The sequence below is a fragment of the Grampus griseus genome (assembly GCF_964374135.1).
Source record: "Grampus griseus genome assembly, chromosome: 4".
NCBI classification, from domain to species: domain Eukaryota; kingdom Metazoa; phylum Chordata; class Mammalia; order Artiodactyla; family Delphinidae; genus Grampus; species Grampus griseus.
Window position 1 is genome coordinate 35,833,079 of NC_138997.1, and position 20,310 is coordinate 35,853,388.

The following is a 20,310-nucleotide window of genomic DNA, read 5'->3' on the forward strand; positions in this document are numbered from 1 at the left end:
GCCACATCTTCTTTATCCATTCATCTGTTGATGGACACTTAGGTGGCTTCCATGTCCTGGCTATTGTAAATAGAGCTGCAATGAACATTTTGGTACATGACTCTTTTTGAATTATGGTATTCTCAGGGTATATGCCCAGTAGTGGGATTGCTGGGTTGTATGGTACTTCTATTTTTAGTTTTTTAAGGAAAATCCATACTGTTTTCCATAGTGGCTGTATCAATTTACATTCCCACCAACAATGCAACAGTGTTCCCTTTTCTCCACACCCTCTCCAGCATTTATTGTTTCTAGATTTTTTGATGATGGCCATTCTGACTGGTGTGAGATGATATCTCATTGTAGTTTTGGTTTGCATTTCTCTAATGATTAATGATGTTGAGCATTCTTTCATGTGTTTGCTGGCAATCTGTATATCTTCTTTGGAGAAATGTCTATTTAGGTCTTCTGCCCATTTTTGGATTGGGTTTTTCTTTTGATATTGAGCTGCATGAGCTGCTTGTAAATTTTGGAGATTAATCCTTTGTCAGTTGCTTCATTTGCAAATATTTTCTCCCATTCTGAGGGTTGTCTTTTGGTGTTGTTTATGGTTTCCTTTGCTGTGCAAAAGCTTTGAAGTTTCATTAGGTCCCATTTGTTTATTTTTATTTCCATTTCTCTAGGAGGTGGGTCAAAAAGGATCTTGCTGTGATTTATGTCATAGAGTGTTCTGCCTATATTGTCCTCTAAGAGTTTGATAGTGTCTGGCCTTACATTTAGGTCTTTAATCCATTTTTTTTAACATCTTTATAGGGGTATAATTGCTTTACAATGGTGTGTTAGTTTCTGCTTTATAACAAAGTGAATCAGTTATACATATACATATGTTCCCATATCTCTTCCCTCTTGGGTCTCCCTCCCTCCCACCCTCCCTATCCCACCCCTCCAGCCTGTCACAAAGCACCGAGCCGATATCCCTGTGCCATGCGGCTGCTTCCCACTAGCTATCTACCTTACGTTTGTTAGTGTATATATGTCCATGACTCTCTCTCGCCCTGTCACAACTCACCCTTCCCCCTCTCCATATCCTGAAGTCCGTTCTCCAGTAGGTCTGTGTCTTTATTCCTGTCTTACCCCTAGGTTCTTCATGACATTTTTTTTTCTTCTTAAATTCCATATATATGTGTTAGCATATGGTACTTGTCTTTTTCTTTCTGACTTACTTCACTCTGTATGACAGACTCTAGGTCTATCCACCTCATTACAAATAGCTCAATTTCGATTCTTTTTATGGCTGAGTAATATTCCATTGTATATATGTGCCACATCTTCTTTATCCATTCATCCGATGATGGGCACTTAGGTTGTTTCCATGTCCGGGCTATTGTAAATAGAGCTGCAATGAACATTTTGGTACATGACTCTTTTTTTTTTTTTTTTTTTTTTTGCGGTACGCCGGCCTACTCCCGTTGCGGAGCACAGGCTCCAGACGCGCAGGATCAGCGACCATGGCTCACGGGCCCAGCCGCTCCACGGCATGTGGGATCCTCCTGGATCGGGGCACGAACCCATGTCCCCTGCATCGGCAGGCGGACTCTCAACCACTGCGCCACCAGGGAAGCCCCAACATGACTCTTTTTGAATTATGGTTTTCTCAGGGTATATGCCCAGTAGTGGGATTGCTGGGTCATATGGTAGTTCTATTTGTAGTTTTTTAAGGAACCTCCATACTGTTCTCCATAGTGGCTGAACCAATTCACATTCCCATGAGCAGTGCAAGAGTGTTCCCTTTTCTCCACACCCTCTCCAGCATTTATTGTTTCTAGATTTTTTGATGATGGCCATTCTGACTGGTGTGAGATGATATCTCACTGTAGTTTTGATTTGCATTTCTCTAATGATTAATGATGTTGAGCATGCTTTCATGTGTTTGTTGGCAGTCTGTATATCTTCTTTGGAGAAATGTCTATTTAGGTCTTCTGCCCATTTTTGGATTGGGTTGTTTGTTTTTTTGTTATTGAGCTGCATGAGCTGCTCGTAAATTTTGGAGATTAATCCTTTGTCAGTTGCTTCATTTGCAAATATTTTCTCCCATTCTGAGGGTTGTCTTTTGGTGTTGTTTATGGTTTCCTTTGCTGTGCAAAAGCTTTGAAGTTTCATTAGGTCCCATTTGTTTATTTTTGTTTTTATTTCCATTTCTCTAGGAGGTGGGTCAGAAAGGATCTTGCTGTGATTTATGTCATAGAGTGTCTAAGTGTTTGATAGTTTCTGGCCTTACATTTAGGTCTTTAATCCATTTTGAGCTTATTTTTGTGTATGGTGTTAGGGAGTGATCTAATCTCATACTTTTACATGTATCTGTCCAGTTTTCCCAGCACCACTTATTGAAGAGGCTGTCCTTTCTCCACTGTACATTCCTGCCAACTGTATCAAAGATAAGGTGTCCATATGTGCGTGGGTTTATCTCTGGGCTTTCTATCCTGTTCCATTGATCTTTCTGTTTTTGTGCCAGTACCATACTGTCTTGATTACTGTAGCTTTGTAGTATCATCTGAAGTCAGGGAGCCTGATTCCTCCAGCTCCGTTTTTCGTTCTCAAGATTGCTTTGGCTATTCGGGGTCTTTTGTGTTTCCATATAAATTGTGAAATTTTTTGTTCTAGTTCTGTGAAAAATGCCAGTGGTAGTTTGATAGGGATTGCATTGAATCTGTAGATTGCTTTGGGTAGTAGAGTCATTTTCACAATGTTGATTCTTCCAATCCAAGAACATGGTATATCTCTCCACCTATTTGTATCATCTTTAATTTCTTTCATCAGTGTCTTATAATTTTCTGCATACAGGTCTTTTGTCTCCCTAAGTAGATTTATTCCTAGATATTTTATTCTTTTTGTTGCAATGGTAAATAGGAGTGTTTTCTTAATTTCACTTTCAGATTTTTCATCATTAGTTTATAAGGATGCCAGAGATTTCTGTGCATTAATTTTGTATCCTGCTACTTTACCAAATTCATTGATTAGCTCTAGTAGTTTTCTGGTAGCATCTTTAGGATTCTCTATGTATAGTATCATGTCATCTGCAAACAGTGACAGCTTTACTTCTTTTTTCCGATTTGGATTCCTTTTCTTTTTCTTCTCTGATTACTGTGGCTAAAACTTCCAAAACTATGTTGAATAAGAGTGGTGAGAAACAAAAGAAAGTTGGGGTACCAATACTTATATCAGACAAGATAGACTTTAAAACAAAGATTGTAACAAGAGACAGAGAAGGACATTACATAATGATAAAGGGATCAATCCCACAGGAAGATATAAAAATTATAAGTATGTATGCACCCAACATAGGAGCACCTAAATACTTACAGCAAATATTAACAAACATTAAGGGAGAAATTGACAGTTACACAATAATAGTAGGGGACTTTAACACCTTACTTACCTCAATGGATAGATCATCCAGATGGAACATCAATAAGGAAACACTGGCTTTAAATGATGCATTAGACAAGATGGACTTAATAGATATTTATATAGAACATTCCATCCAAAGGCAGAATACAGTCTTTTCAAGGGCACATACACAGAACATTCTCCAGGATAGATCAAATGCTAGGCCACAAAACAAGTCTCAGTAAATTTAAGAAAACTGAAATCATATCAAATATCTTTTTTGACCACACTGCTATGAGACTAGAAATTAACTACAAGAAAAAAAAACAAAACCTGCAAAACCTACAAATGTGGACAGTAAACAATGTGCTACTAAACAGCCAGTGGGTCACTGAAGAAATCAAAGAGGAAATGAAATAATACCTGGAGACAAGTGAAAATAACACAATGATCCAAAATCTTTTAGCAAAAGCAGTTCTAAGAGGGAAGTTTATGGTGATAAAAGCCTACCTCAGTAAACAAGTAAAATCTCAAACAACCTAACCTCATTCCTAAAGGAAAAAAAAAAAAAAAAAGACCAACATAACCCAAAGTTAGTAGGAGGAAGGAAATAATAAAAATCAGAGCAGATATAAATGAAATAGAGACTTAAAAAAATAGAAAAGTTCAATGAAACTAAAAGCTATTTCTTTGAAAGAATAAACAAAATTGATAAAACTTTAGATTCATCAAGAAAAAAAGAGGGCCCAAATCAGAAATGAAAAAGAATTTACAACCAACACCACAGAAATACAAAGGATCATAAGTGGGAATTCCCTGGCAGTCGAGTGGTTAGGACTCTGCGCTTCCACTGCAGGGGGCACGAGTTCAATCCCTGGGTGGGGAACTAAGATCCCACATGCCGTGCAGTGTGGCAAAAAAAAAAAAAAAAAAAAAAAAAGGGGCTTCCCTGGTGGCGCAGTGGTTGAGAGTCCGCCTTCCAATGCAGGGGACATGGGTTTGTGCCCCAGTCTGGGAAGATCCCACATGCCATGGAGCGGCTGGGCCCATGAGCCTGAGCATCCGGAGCCTGTGCTCTGCAACGGGAGAGGCCACAGCAGTGAGGGGCCCGCATACCGCAAAAAAAAAAAAAAAAAAAGGATCATAAGAGATTACTAAGAATAATTACACACCAATAAAATGGACAACCTAGAAGAAACTGACAAAGCCCTAGAAATGCACAATATCTCAAGACTGAATCAGGAAAATATAGAAAATATGAACAGCCCAATTATCTAAATTATCTCAATTATCAATGAAATTGAATCAGTATTTTAAAAATCCCAACAAACAAAAGTCCAGAGCCAGACAGCTTCACAGGTGAGTTCTACTAAACATTTAAAGAAGAGTTAAGGGACTTCCCTGGTGGCACAGTGGTTAAGACTCCACGCTCCCAACGCAGGGGGCCTAGGTTCGATCCCTGGTCAGAGAACTAGATCCCACATGCATGCTGCAACTAAGAGTTTGCAAGCCACAACTAAGGAGCCCACATGCCACAACTAAGCCCTGGTGCAACCAAATAAATAAATAAATAAATATTAAAAAAAAAAAAAAAGAAGAGTTAACACCTATCCTTCTCAAACTCGTCCAAAAAATTACAGAGGAAGGAACACTTCTGAACTCATTCTATAAGGCCAGTGTCCCCTTGTACTAAAACCAGACAAAGATACGCCCCCTCCACACACATACAAACACAAACATTACAGGCCACTATTACGGATGACCATAAATGCAAAAATCCTCAACCAAATTCAACAGTACATTAAAGGATCATACACCATGATCAAGTGGGATTTATTCCAGAGATGCAAGGATGGTTCAATATCCACAAATCAGTCAATGTGATACACCACATTAACAAACTGAAGAATAAAAATCATATTATCATTTCAATAGATGCAGAAAAAGCTTTTGACAAAATTCAACATCCATTTATGATAAAAACTCTCCAGAAAGTGGGTATAGAGGGAACATACCTCAACATCATAAAGGCCATATATGACAAGCACACGGCTATCATCATACTCAATGGTAAAAAGCTGAAAGTATTTCCTCTAAGATCAGGAACAAGACAAGGATGCCCACTCTTGCCACTTTCATTCAACATAGTATTGGAAGTCCTAGTCATAAAAATCAGACAAGAAAAAGAAATAAAAGAAATCCAACTTGGAAAGGAAGAAGTAAAACTGTCACTGTTTGCTGATAACATGATAGTATACATAGAAAATCCTAAAGACAACACCAGAAAACAACTGGTGTTTCTAGAACTAGAGCTCATCAATGAATTCAGTAAAGTTACAGGATACAAAATTAATATATAGAAATCTGTTGTGTTTCTATATGCCAACAACAAACTATCAGAAGCAGAAATTAAGAAAATAATTCCATTGACAATCACATCAAAAAAGAATAAAATACTTAGGTATAGGGCTTCCCTGGTGGCGCAGTGGTTGAGAGTCTGCCTGCTGATGCAGGGGACACGGGTTCGTGCCCTGGTTTGGGAAGATCCCACATGCTGTGGAGTGGCCGGGCCCGTAAGCCATGGCTGCTGAGCCTGCGTGTCCAGAGCCTGTGCTCTGCAACGGGAGAGGCCACAACAGTGAGAGGCCCGCGTACCGGTAAACAAAAAAACAAAAAAACAAAAAAGCAAAAAACTTAGGTATAAATCTAAGGAGGTAAAAGATCATTAACTCAGAAAACTGTAAGATACTGATGAAAGAAAGTGAAGATGACACAAACAAATGGAAAGATATACTGTACTCATGGATTGGAAAAATTAATATTGTTAGTGACTGTACTACCCAAAGGCAATCCTTATCAAAATACCAATGAACTTTTCATTGAACTAGAACAAATAATTGTAAAATTTGTATTAAACTCAAAAGAACCTGAATAGCCAAAACAATATTGAGAAAGAACAGAGGTGAAAGCATCACACACTTTGATTTCAAACTATTCTACAAAGCTACAGTAATAAAACACTATGGTACTAGCACAAAAACAGACATAGATAATGGAACAGAATAGAGAGCTCAGAAATGATCCCACACTCATATGTGGCATTAATCTACAAGAAATGAGGCAAGAATATACAATGGGAAAAAGACAGCCTCTTCAATAAACGGTGTTGGGAAAACTGAACAGATAAATGCAAAAGAATCAAGCTAGACTATTTCTCATGCCATATACAAAAATAAACTCAAAATGGATTAAAGACTTAAATATAAGACCTGAAACCATAAAAATTCTAGAAGAAGACATAGGTGGTATGCTCTTTGACATGGGTCTTAGCAATAATGTTTTGGCTATGTCTCCTCAGGAAAGGAAAAAAAAAGCAGAAATAAACATATGGGACTATATCTGACATTATTGAACTGTAGAATCAATCCCAGCAATTGTCTACTTCTGAACTTGTTTTCTTAAAGAAAGAAACCTCTAATTTGTGTAAGTCTGTAGGGCTAGTTTTTGCTTACTTGCAGTCAACTGCAATTCAAAATTGATATATTAAAATTTAGATTGGCTTTAAAATATTATGCAGGTCAATGCATTATTTGTTACATTTATCTCCTCCATAACAAGGTACCCTGAATTATGTAAAATGGGAACACATTGTCCACGATCAAGACATCTGACTGAAGGACTGCTTTGGTGAGTTGTTCATTTCTTGGATGTATCACATTGCATTTAGATAACTAGACATTTTTTTTTTTTTTTGGCTGTCTTGTATCCTTGTTGCTGTGCGTGGGTTTTCTCTAGTTGTGGGAAGCAGGGGCTACTCTTTGTTGTGGTGTGCGAGTTTCTCATTGCGGTGGCTTCTCTTGTTGTAGAGCACAGGCTCTAGGCACACGGGCTTCAGTAGTTGTAGCCTGTGGGCTCAGTAGTTGCAGCACACAGGCCCTAGAGTGCGCGGGCTTTGGTAGTTGTGCCGTGTGGGCTCAGTAGTTGAGGTGCATGGGCTCTAGGGCACATGGGCTTCAGTAGTAGTTGTGGCGTGCAGGCTCAGTAGTTGTGGCTCACAGGCTCTAGAGTTCAGGCTCAGTAGTTGTGGCACATGGGCTTAGTTGCTCCACAGCATGTGGGATCTTCCTGTTCCAGGGACCAAACCTGTGTCCCCTGCATTGGCAGGCAGATTCTTAACCACTGCGCCACCAGGGAAGTCCCAAACAGACTTAAAACCAAGAGATCTAGCAGGCTGTTTGGAACCACAGATGTGAACACCTGACCTTTTCTCAACAGCCATTTCTCTTCTTTTTATCATAATACAGAAATATTTCTACTAATGACATATACCAAACTTAGGGACAAAATAATGTATCCAATCTTGCAGTGACTATATTAAGATATTCTTTTAAATTAAGATATTCTTTTAAAATATACAACTTTAGTTCAGTTTTATAAATAGATTCCATCACGACTTGTGGTTCTCCTTCTATAGCAGAGAGTTGTCTGTCACTGGGAATCAGCTGCTCAGCCAACTCATTTCCCAGCTTCCTTGTGCGTAGGGCCACCATTTGGCCAGTCCTTGCTGATAGAATGAATGGCAGTGATGTGCTTTGTTTCCAGGCCTGCCCAGCTCAAAGAATCCCCCACAGGTGTCCCTACTCTTCCCCCGTTTCTGGCTGGGGAAATGGAAACGATTCCCAGGATGACCTTGGAAGCTATGTGTTGATTACAGAAACTCCATCAGCTTGGGTTCCTAACAGTCAGAGGGAGGAGAGCTGCCCTGCTGAGCTGTTCTCTTGCCCAGATCTCTTAGATAAATTTCTATTATGTATGAGCCATTATACGTTTGGGTGTATATTTTATAGTACTTAGCTATCTAATGTGCGTTAGAAGCCAAGTAGTATTTATTCATTCATTGGCTATTGGAGTGTCTCCATGTGCCACCCTGGCTCTGTGGCTTCGCCATGCTTTCTAACCAGCGTGGCCCTAGCAAATGGCTCACCCCATTCCATGGTAGTGGAGCCACGTCCCAGATGAGGGCAGTAACATTTTTACTGTAATTATGTTTCCAGGGCTTCCCTGTTGGCGCAGTGGTTAAGAATCCGCCTGCCAATGCAGAGGACTTGGGTTCAAGCCCTGGTCCGGGAAGATCCCACATGCCGCGGAGCAACTAAGCCTGTGTGCCACAACTACTGAGCCTACGCTCTAGAGCCCACAAGCCACAACTACTGAGCCTGAGTGCCACAACTACTGGAGCCCATGTGCCTAGAGCCCGTGCTCCACAACGAGAAGCCACCGCAATGAGAAGCCCGCGCACGCAACAAAGACCTAACATGGCCAAAAATAAATAAAATAAATAAATTTATTTAAAAAAAAAGTTTCCATTCAGGGTTTGTAAATCGAAACCCACATTTTCTTCCCCCAGTTTCCATTTCCTAGCTACATTCTTTCCAGACAAAGGATCCTTCTCCAGCTTTCCCCCTCTATTTCTGTTGACTTCACATGGTAGCTAATCACCTCCAGCTGTACTGGCTCCTGGACCCTGCTGGCCTTGTTTCCTGTGCTTATGACAGGAAAACAAGGTCTCATGATTCCAACTCACTCAGTAGTTTCTAAAAATCTTTTAAAGCAATAGAAACCTTTTTTCCAAATCTTTAGCTACAACTCAATCTGTAGAAACTGTCCTGATTGAAGTGGAAGTGATGGTGGTGATACTTCTCTTGCCAGATTCAGAGCCACTTCTGAGGTAGGATTCAAACTTGCTACCCAGAGAGGAGTCATACATATCCCTGTGGGGTTTTGTGCATTTCCTGACACTGTCTTCTGCCCTTAAATAGCCTCAGCTCTTCAGGAGTAGGTCCCAGAAAATCGTTGCACTTGGGTAAGATCAGAAATTCCAGTTAACTAGCTCAGAATTGGTCAATCTGATGAGAAGGAACCAAGCAGTTTCTGGGGTCTTGGGATGGCGTCACTCACGACTGAGTGGAGGAATGCTGTCACAATTAGGAGTTAGCGAAATACGTTCAGTACTGAGAATCAGAAGCAGGTTCTTTGAAGCTGATCTCTTCCCTTTAGGCAGAATCAAATATAAACCTCCCAGGTAGTGTGATATTGTTTTCTTTCATGAGATAGTCTGAGTTTTACAACAACTAAGACTTGAAAATTCTGACTTATGTACCAGTCAGGCTCCCAGGAAGGCAGCAGGAAGGGAGAATGAATTTCTTAGCCACTGTTAGTCAGTACTTGATCCTCACCATCAGAGCCTGGAGAAGATCTACCAGGAGTTCTGACAACACTCCCAGGGCCTGTGGCTGGCACAACCGGCACCCAGTAGGGATACGGAAGTTGGGGTCCAGAAGTTCCTGCCTTCCCAGAGGCCTGGAATGTTGTTAAAAAATAGCGCACTGGGCTTCCCTGGTGGCGCAGTGGTTGAGAGTCCGCCTGCCGATGCAGGGGACACAGGTTCGTGCCCCGGTCCGGGAAGATCCCACATGCTGCGGAGTGGCTAGGCCCGTGAGCCATGGCTGCTGAGCCTGCGCGTCCGGAGCCTGTGCTCCGCAACGGGAGAGGCCACAGCAGTGAGAGGTCTGCGTACAGCAAAAAAAAAAAAAAAAAAAAAAAAAAAAAAAAATAGCGCACTGAAAATGTTTAACTTGTCTGCACACACTTTTGGCTTGTTCATGTTTTAATGTGTATTTTTATTTACAAAGTGAGATGATGTATAACATGATGCAGTTACAAACATTTGATATGTCCATTTTCATGAAAAAGTATATAAATATATTACAGGAAGTTCTAGATAGTAAACATTAGAAATTGATATAGTAAACATTTGCTACCTTTTTCTCTATGCCAATATTACTGTCATTTAAAGCTTAAATACTGGTTTCAAGTATCCCCTATAAAATAGCTCTAGTTTTTAAAAAATACTGGAAAATAATTTCGCTATAAACAAGATTGGTGCATTAAAAATAGTCTCAGTGTGTCCTTGTAACAATGTCAGCTATAGTCAAATGCTGCCTTAATCATCCCTAAGATATGCATTATTCAGTTAGTGTTAAAAAAATCTTTGATAATTATCACAGGTTAAAGTAGCTGTAAAAATACAGCATTTACCATTATTTATTGTTATTAAGAATGCCCCTCTAAGGTAGAGGAGAATAAGCATAATGATGTTTTATGGACTTACTGCCCTGTGATCTTTATTTTAAATAGACAGCAGGAGCATCTGCTGGAAGTTAGGAGAGAAGTGGACAGACATCCAGAAGGCTGTTCTTGTCATGTCATTTCAGAGGCTGGGCCTGCTCTTTCTCCTCTTCTTCAGCTTGAAGACGTGTCAGGACATAAAGGATGACTTGATAGCAGAAAATATACTGATCCTATAGCACCCCCCCACCAAAAAAAAAAAAAAGAGGAAAAAAAAAGAGAGGGAGAGAAGACTTTAGATGTATAATGTGAATATATATATATATAGCTTCACCACTGCTGGAAGTGATGCTTGAGTACTTTTGAAAACATGAAAAATTATGTCATAGGGTTGAATGTAAGAAGCAGGACATAGAATTGTGCACTGTCACAAAAATTATAAGAAACAGAAACCAGATTGACAAAATGTGGAGGGAAGAAGCCTTGGGGGTGGGTGGTGAGTGCTAACTGAAGTTGTCTCTGATGGGTGGACCACTTCTATTTTTTTGTGCTTTGGTGATTTTTATGATTTGCTTTTATAATGGAAAAATAAACTTCCTACAAAATTTCCTCTAGACTTATTGAACTCGTCTTGATGTTTTGAAATGTCAAGAAATTAATACCCAAGAAACTACACAAAATAACTGTCTTTAAATATTTTGGAACAAAAGAATATTTTTGATTTCAAGAATCAATGTGTTTTTGAAAATTAACTTTTTCAGTGAAATTAACTCTCTACTAAGTTGATAGTGCAGGGATCTGAGTTTTCCTGTTATTTGGCAAGGAATTAATGAGCCTGAAAATAAATGGGAGAAATTTACAGTATACTAAGTGGAAAGTAACAGTAATAACTACAGTTGAATCTCATTTAAAACAGTTGTGTGCACGTGAGCACACACACTGTGCACTAAAGAATGCTCAGAATGTTGCCTAAAATGTTAACAACTCTGAAGAAGAGGAATACAAGTAACCCTTTTATTTCCTTTTGCCCATCTGAATTTTAATTTGCCCACATTTTCCACACAATTATCCTTGACTTTCTCTCACGCCACAAACAATCCATTAGCAAACACTTCACATAATGCCCTTTTCTCCCTACATCCACACTCACCACTCCAATCTGGGCCGCCACTGCTTGCTACCTAACCAACCTCCTGCTTCTAACCCTGCACCCTCCTTCCTAATTCAATTTGGTCTTGTTTTAACATAGCAGCCAGAGTGGTCCTTTAAAATGGGAGTCAGATCATGTCATTCTATACAGACAATCCTGCGATGGCCCCATCTTACTCAGAGGAAAGCCCAGGCCCTGGCCCCGTCACCTCCTCTCGCACTTCCCCTCCTGCTGCCTCCACCTCAGACACCCTGGCCATGATTATTCTCGAACACACAAGACCCACTCTCACCTTGGACCTCCTCGCAGGTGGTTCTGTCTGCCTGAAAGGCTCTTACCCCCAGACATCTGCGTGACCACCTGCTTCACGTCCTTCAAATCTTTGCTCAAGGGTTACATCCTCAGTGGTGCCACTCTATTTAAAATAGCACCCCAACCTGCCATGACTCATCCTCTTTACCCTACTTTTTCCCTCTAAAGCACTTATTAATTTCAAAGATCCTATATCGTCTACTCAGTTAATGGGTTTATTGTCTGCCTTCCTCATCACCATCCACTAGAAGATCTTTGTTATTCCATCAGGGATCTTCATCTTATTCATTGATACGCTCCAAGCATCTAGAAGAGTGCCTGGCATATAGCAGGCACTTAATAAACATCTGTTAAACAAGTGAACTTCCTGGGTCTAAAGAACTGCTTATACAGATCAGTATGTTTTTGTTACCTAGAAAAATATGACTGTGAATCAGCTTAATACTTAGGAGACTTAATTTGAATTAAAAAGGTATATGAAGGGAAAGTAGGCAAATTTAAATTTTAAAAATAGTAATAAACTTCTATATTCTTCAAGAGGTAGAGATAAATGAATTTATAGATATATGAAACTAACTTCCACATCCCTCCCCCAATACAAACAAAAAGGATAATGGAACTATGCAGAGCAGACAGACACTCTAAGTAATGCAGTCTCTGGGAAGGACCCAAGTCTGTAGGTCAGTGGGTGATTTAACCCATGTTTTGACTTTAGGTAAGAGAAATGAAAATGATCAAAACAGAGGATAAATGAACACTTTCCCAAGAGTGCCTTCTCCAAGCTAAACAACTCCATCCTCCCTTCCTGCCTTCTGGTCAATGCTGTTGAATCCATTCCCTCTCAGGAAATTTCTGTAGCAAGAAGATTACCTTTTATCTCTTTTTTAGGTTGGAAATGGGGAAGGAATGCCACTAATTACATGCTATTTTGTACCACCCCAAATTTTTGCCCCCAATATACCATCCTATTCTCTGTAATCTATTCATTGTAGATATTGCATTTCATTTTTTAAACTAAAAGGCAGCATTTAAAAAAGATAGTCTGGAAATATTTGCACAAAAATCTTCATTAGAAGGCACCAGCCAACACTAACCTCTGTCTGAACCATTCCATGTCTTTGTAGTCTCATGCATCGCACTAAATCAGAGATGTCAAACTGCCAAAGGAAACAGAATCTGTATGTTAAATAAAAAGGATAACTGAATTTGAAACCCAAAGATTCACTAAGGAGTGGCTTACATAGATTTCTGCACCCCAATCTCCTTCCCCTTCTAGCAGTCTTGAGAAACTGTTCTGGACAAAATTAAGTTGGTGAACTGACTTTGCCATCATTTGATAATTTTATTTATGATTTTTTTTAAGAATTAGGAAGGTTATTCTATTTGAAAATCCCCAACAGAAATGCTCTTCCCTCTGAAATTTGACTTTCTAATATCTCCATTAAAAAAAAAAAAGGCAAAGTATTTTTCCTACATTTTGCTGCTCAGAATAAAATTCCTGATCTTTTTATTTTCCCAAGGGAGAAACAGACTATTTCATTTGTCCTACTTAAATTATCATGAGAGTGTGAAGAGCAAGACATAACTGTTTTTAGCAAATTCTTCAAGAGGTAATGATTTTAATTACATATTATGTGTACTAAGATATTCTAACATTCTAAGCGTGATTTATACTAATTTAGGTTTTAAGTAAGATTATACTCTTATTAGCTTTGTTTACTTAGTAATAATTTTAAAAACTGGGAGTAATTGTTTAGAGATAGACTATTTAGCATCAATTTGCATAACAAAAGTATTTCCCACCTATAGGTAACAATAACAAAAAACCCAGTAAAATAAATATAAGTTTGAAGTATTATTTCTTCTTGATTATGGCCTATGCAGTTTTGAACGTTTACTAAAATACAATTCTATGTAGTAAGAAAATTGTCATTCATACAAACTGATAAATAAAAAAAATTCCGAGTACTCACTTCAAGATCTTGACTGATTAATCCTAGAACCACATCTATGCATATCAGGGTCCCTGAACGTCCAATGCCGGCGCTGCAGTGTGTGGTGATTGGGCCTGATCTATGAATGTGTCTCATGTAAGAGATAAAAGTGAGCAAGTCGTCTGGCTGAGAAGGTGTAGCATGGTCTGGCCAGGCAGTGAAATTCAGATGAGAAATATGTCGCACCTCTCCTGTCTGAAATTGTACAACAGAATAAGTAGATAAAGGCATACTACGTTGTTCACATATAATTAGTTCTTATTATTATTTTGTCCTTTTAAATTTTGACTTGGCCATTGGATTAGATACAAGGAAAAGTGAAAGACAGACTCCATCAAACAACACACTGAGGGCCTTTATCAACGAGGTTACTAGATCCACACTTTAAATATTGGTAAAAACGACTTTTTGGAAACCCTAAAAGCAAATTTATGTTTTGATATGAATAGCAACCTTTTTTTAATGATCCCAATTCAAATTCACCTTAGATAAAAGCCACAGTCATTGCAGTGGCTTGAAAGTGCTACATGATGTGGCCCAGCTACCTCTCAGACCTAACCTCTTGCTCCTGGCCACTTTGCTCCAGCCATAGGGACCTCTCTGGTTTTTTAAAAACACTAGGCATAGTTCAGTCTCAGGGCCTTTGCACTTGCTCTTTCTAACTGAAATGCTTCCCTCCCCCCAGATATCCCTGTGATGATTTTTTTCTCACAGCATCATCAACACCAGTATCTTTTCATTAGAAAGTAAGGTCCATGAAGTCAGGGATTTCCTTTTGTTTGTGTTGTTAACTTCTGAATCCCTATATTCCATAACAGGGCCTAACTAAGCTCTATAAACATGTGTTGATTAAATAAACAAGTCATTTAAGGAATATTGAACAATTGTGCTAGCATAAGTAATGGGTAGGCTGGTGTAAATGAATAAGGAAGTATAATCTTTAATTCTTTGTAAAACCACAAATCAAAAATCATGAAGGAATTTCTCAGGCTATGTTTACATGCCACCAATAACACTGAGTCAGTAAGTTTTGTTTCTATGGAAGTAAAATTATTCTGTTTCTTTAACAAAGTTAAAATGCCAATAGGAAACACATTACTTAAACTGAGTATTACTGGGTGGAGGAAAGAAATAAAGTGAAGGGGTGTGGAGGTGAGGAAACAGTAGCAGCTTTACTTAAGGTATACCCACTTATCTAATTCAAGCTAAATTTATTCAGTGCTTAGGTGGCTGCAATAGGAATTATGTGAATAACAAATATTTATGCTACAATTGTTCCTATATTACCAAATACATTGTCTTTATGGGGGAATATTTGCTACTTAGAGGGTTTTAAAAAACAGTTTTATTGAGTCTACTTAGAGGTTTGACCTGAAAAATATGTTTCCAGCACATAGCTTCTGAGCCATTCTGTGCTATCTATCACAAAGCAAAGGATGATGGTTGATCCTGTAAAAGTCCTGTATTATCATTTTCATTTAATACAGTACATACTGGAGGAGACTATTTGGCAGAATTCATGAAGAGGGTCACATTTAAGCTTATATTAGATTAAGGATAGTAGATGGAATTAGTTCCACTGAAATGGGACCCAAGAAGTCACTGGCTTTTATTCAGACACACATTGACGTAATCATGGAAAGATTTAATCCACGTACCTGAATGTCTTCTAGGGTCATTGCCCTTACCACAAAGCCCTTTAGCTGCTGCACTCTCACAAGAGCCAGTCGAAGCCTGTTGCTGACCATTGTTGTTTTGCCTAGGACATTAGGCCAATAGCGCTGGCATTTGACTTTTTCCCCTTCTACTTCTTGGGTCATCATGGCTATCACTGTGGATTTTTGTTCCCAAATCATCTGCCAGAAATCTCCAACGGTTGTAGGGAGGGGTCCTTGGCAGGCAATGTAGACGAATTCTTCTCTCCCCACTGGTATCTTAATGAAGCTGGCGTTGATATATCCACCTTCATCTCCAAGAGGCACTCTTGTAGCATCGTCTGTGAATTTCCAACCACAAAACAGAGCCATCTATATCATGCATTTTTAAACAAGAGCCCTATAGACAAGGTGAGTCAAAGATTATTAGAATGTCCTAATAACCATAGATGAAATCACAAAAACATTTTAATAAAGGCATATTTTCAAACTGCAGTACAGTCAAATCATTTTGCACATTTCCCTCATGTTATAAGTATATTTAAGATGTCAACTCAGTTTTGGAAAAAATTAGATATTGTTCACATAGATTTGCTTGGAAAAAATCAAAATTAATAAATTAATGAATGCATTTACAACTTCTTAATAACTAGGGAAACACAACTTTGCTACTTCTCCATTGTTATTTTAATAATGATGACAATGGTAAATTTAATATGAATGAAAATTTCAAAAATTATTTCATAAAACAAAAATTAGTATTACAGTGAAACAAAGTACTTATTACAACTATAATTGACACAATTAATTCTTGCTTATCTAATTATAGTCTTTTGAGTAAGTAGGCCAAAATAATAAACTAACTCAATAAATAAAAAGGTAGCTCACTTTATTCTCCAGGCATTGTAACTTCATATAGTCAAATACATTTTCAAACCAAGCTCCCCCAGTAAAAAGTGTATATAAACCATCTCATCCAAGAGAATTAATCTGTATGTACTTATACATTAGAAGTCATTTCAATCTCAAATATAACTGGTTATTTCTGTGATTACCAAATTATGACATTTAGTAATAGATTTCAAAATCCTCCATCAATTGCCCTTCTATTATTTGACTTCTATCTCTTGATCCACGGAAACAAATCTACTCAGTAGTTTTGGATTTATGGCTTTATCCCATTCTGCTTTGAGATACTAGTCTGCCATTTTTTTGCCTGAAACAATTAGCACCTACTTTATGCCAAACCATGATCTATTCCATTTTAAAAATCCTGTCTAAGATTCAACTCTTAAAGGAAGTTTTCTAAAATGAATTTTGTCTTCCACCTTGATTGAAAAAATTCAATTGTATTATTATTGCATGATTTGTCACTATTGGTTATGTTATTTATCTTTGAATTTATGACTTCCTGGCAAAGATGAGGTCAGTATGTCATATCATGTAATCCAACATGATTATATATGTAAATGTGGCTTGTGATTATTATAAGAAGTTGCTAGATGTTAATATTTTAGCTATATACATATATTCATATATATATTTTTTAAAAAACCACGTTGATCGGTGAAATGGGTGAAATATAGGTAAAAAGAATTGCTATTTTTTTCTTCCTGTTATCTTAAACAATTCAAAGAACAAAGCAACTTGGTAGTCCCATGGTGGCCACACACACGTATACAGTTGTTATGTACCAAAGACATTTCTCTAAACTTAAAATAGTAGAATAAATAGATTTGATTGTGACACATGAACTAAGAAATTGCTTATCTAGAAGCCAATTCCAATTTTTAAAAAGACTTTAAAAATTCATCAATGTCTGAAGAAATGTTTAAGATGCCTCTAATCAATTTTCAGAATACACAGATAATTTTATAAATTTTATTTATTTATTTATTTTTGGCTGCGTTGGGTCTTTGTTGCTGTGCACGGGCTTTCTCTAGTTGCAGTGAGCAGGGGCTACTCTTCATTGCGGTGCGCGGGCTTCTCACTGCGGTGGCTTCTCTTGTTGCAGAGCACTGGCTCTAGGTGCATGGGCTCAGTAGTTGTGGCTCGTGGGCTGTAGAGCACAGGCTCAGTAGTTGTGGCACGCGGGCTTAGCTGCTCTGCAGCACGTGGGATCCTCCTGGACCAGGGCTTGAATCTTTGTCCCCTGCACTGGCAGGCGGATTCTTAACCACTGCACCACCAGGGAAGCCCCACAGATAATTTTAAAAGAATTCAGGTTGTATATATAAATTTGTTACTGATATAAATCTCTGAATGTGTGTGTCTGCGTGTGTGCACACTTATGTGAGAGATAAGGTAAACTAGCACATAAGTTTTAAATCAGTTTAAATTATATTAAAAATACATTTGATTTGAAGCCAAATTGGAACTTACAGGGAAGTATATTTTTATATCGGTTCTTCCTTCTGTTTTCCTTAGTCTGTCCAATTAGACACTGATCCAGAGGTTTTAATTCTTGAAGATTCTGTAAAGCGAAAGTGGAAATAAAATTAAATTTGTTGAGATAAACAGTAATTCAGTAATGATTGCAAATGCTTTTTTTAAAAATAAATTATTTTATTTATTTTTATTTTTGGCTGCCTTGGGTTTTCATTGCTGTGCGTGGGCTTTCTCTAGTTGCAGCGAGCGGGGGCTACTCTTCGTTGCGGTGTGCGGGCTTCTCATTGCGGTGGCTTCTCTTGTTGCGGAGCACGGGCTCTAGGCATGTGGGCTTCAGTAGTTGTGGCTGACGGGCTCTAGAGCGCAGGCTCAGTAGTTGTGGCGCACAGGCTTAGTTGTCCCGTGGCATGTGGGATCTCCCGGACCAGGGCTCGAACCTGTGTCCCCTGCATTGGCAGGTGGATTCTTAACCACTGAACCACCAGGGAAGCCCCTGCAAATGCTTTAAATGTGCAGGGTGCAAAACTGACTATCAATCAGGGCAAATTTGACCGTTAAGAAACAGATATGTCCTGTCAAGACAAATAAGCCTGCAATCCCAATACTAATTCAATATATCAGTTGTTGAAATATATTGTTGCAAATATCTTTAACATGTTGTAGTCAACTAACTTTGTGAGGCAGCAGTTTGTATCTTAATTTTAAATTTCAGCTTAAAGATGTGTATAATTTCATTTTAGAAAAAAAAACACAATTCATGAAAACAATTTTGGCTTAAAGTAATGAGCTGGAGCAGAATTTCTTGCATTATTGTCTCTGGGGTCACAGAATATTCCACGTGGTAGAATTGTGGTAAGATAGTCCTAAATTCTAAAGCCAACTCTTTCTCACTTTTCATTCACTCATTAATTAATCCATCCATCCATCTAGCCATCCAAGTCAACCAATATACATTGAAAATGCCTACTATATGCAAGGCACTGTAATAAGTGCTGGGAATACATTAGAGAGAAAGAAGATATGATTTGGGTTGTCCTGGAGACCACAGGCTACTGGGAGAAAGAGGCAGTAAAAGAGTAAACAAACAAATATTGTGATATATGCTTTGAAGAAATTAACAAGCTGCTGTGATACAGAAAAATAAACATCTGCTTTATAAAGGGTTGTGATGGGAAGTTTCTGAGATGGTAACATTTAAACTTAAGACCTTAAAGAAGAAATCACTTCTGCAAAATGGAGAGAAAGAGTATAACTTAACATTGTGAACCTGTTTCCAAATCCATACAATGGGATTTAAAATATTTTGAGCATTATACACAAAGCATCTAGCACACTGTTGAAGCTCTCAGTAGAAGTTAGCTCCTTTCACTTCAGGGTCTACGAAAAGCTCAGGATGTGGGCAAGTAAGCAGATGGTTTGAGGGAGATGGGCAATGTAGACCCCCAAACCACAGTGGTGCTACATTATTCTTTGGCCTAGTGGTAAGTAATGGATGGGGCCAGCAAGACCACAGGAGCAAGGCCTCTGAAGCACTGCTGCTTTGAACTGGGGGGCACATTCTTGGAGCTGTATTAAAATAAAAACTGTTGCTAACGATGAATCACATCTTTAGTGTATTAACTATGAAGTTTAGTGGATGGTTGGAATTGATACTTGACTTTTTAAAAAAACTCTTCAGCCTTATATATGAGGATAATCTTCAGGGAGATTTATCAAGCTCTGAAGCTGCTAAAGAGATCCCTTTAAATCAATACTATTAGGATCCTAATTAGAAAAATTAATTTACTGCTAGAAATGACAAGATGGTACTTTTATAGTTGGAAGTTGTAAAGTAATAGACATTTTCAAGATTCTTAAAATTTCTCCTAACCTTGCAGAAAACTTTGTTGGAGAAAGAACAGTTGTCAAAAGCCCCTTACCTCTAGCTCCTTAGACGGAATTCCTTGATCTAGTAAACCCCGCAACATTCGAATGACTGATTTCAACTCCGTACCGGTGTATTTACTGGAGGGAAGCACTTTGACAATGGGGAGTGTGGTGAGCTCCTCATTTGTCAGAAAGGGATGACCTAACAAGAAGATGGCAGTTGATTAAAAAAAAAACAATTCCCCCCAGAATTGATTTAGCCAATAAGAGAGCTAATTTTAGCCAGTAAGAGAACCAATTTTATCCTATTCTCACCTCATCTATTTTTTACAAAAGTGAGAGTCTTTGACTTAATAAGGCAATAGAACTAACAAGTAGGCAGATAACTACAATCATCAAAGGAAAATCCTGGCCATAGCAAGATCCTTGTACCCAAACCTTAAGGGAACAC

At 38.4% G+C, this 20,310-nt stretch overlaps 2 protein-coding genes across 2 annotated transcripts in view; one reads left to right on the forward strand and one right to left on the reverse strand.

Moving 5' to 3' along the window:
• SLC10A6 (solute carrier family 10 member 6) overlaps positions 1 to 7,026 on the forward strand; it is a gene marked incomplete at both ends in the record, with an annotated part of 32,004 nt that extends 24,978 nt beyond the window's left edge. Inside the window, one exon of the mRNA XM_082653481.1 lies at positions 6,985 to 7,026. Within this exon, the coding sequence (XP_082509607.1) occupies positions 6,985 to 6,993 (9 nt within the window). The remainder of the gene's footprint in view (positions 1 to 6,984) is intronic.
• A 3,560-nt stretch (positions 7,027 to 10,586) lies between these two features.
• PTPN13 (protein tyrosine phosphatase non-receptor type 13) overlaps positions 10,587 to 20,310 on the reverse strand; it is a gene marked incomplete at its 5' end in the record, with an annotated part of 177,088 nt that continues 167,364 nt past the window's right edge. Inside the window, 6 exons of the mRNA XM_082653757.1 lie at positions 10,587 to 10,727; positions 13,051 to 13,113; positions 13,930 to 14,145; positions 15,609 to 15,946; positions 17,988 to 18,078; positions 19,913 to 20,061. Coding sequence (XP_082509883.1) covers positions 10,632 to 10,727; positions 13,051 to 13,113; positions 13,930 to 14,145; positions 15,609 to 15,946; positions 17,988 to 18,078; positions 19,913 to 20,061 — 953 coding nt within the window. The 3' untranslated portion in view covers positions 10,587 to 10,631. The remainder of the gene's footprint in view (positions 10,728 to 13,050; positions 13,114 to 13,929; positions 14,146 to 15,608; positions 15,947 to 17,987; positions 18,079 to 19,912; positions 20,062 to 20,310) is intronic.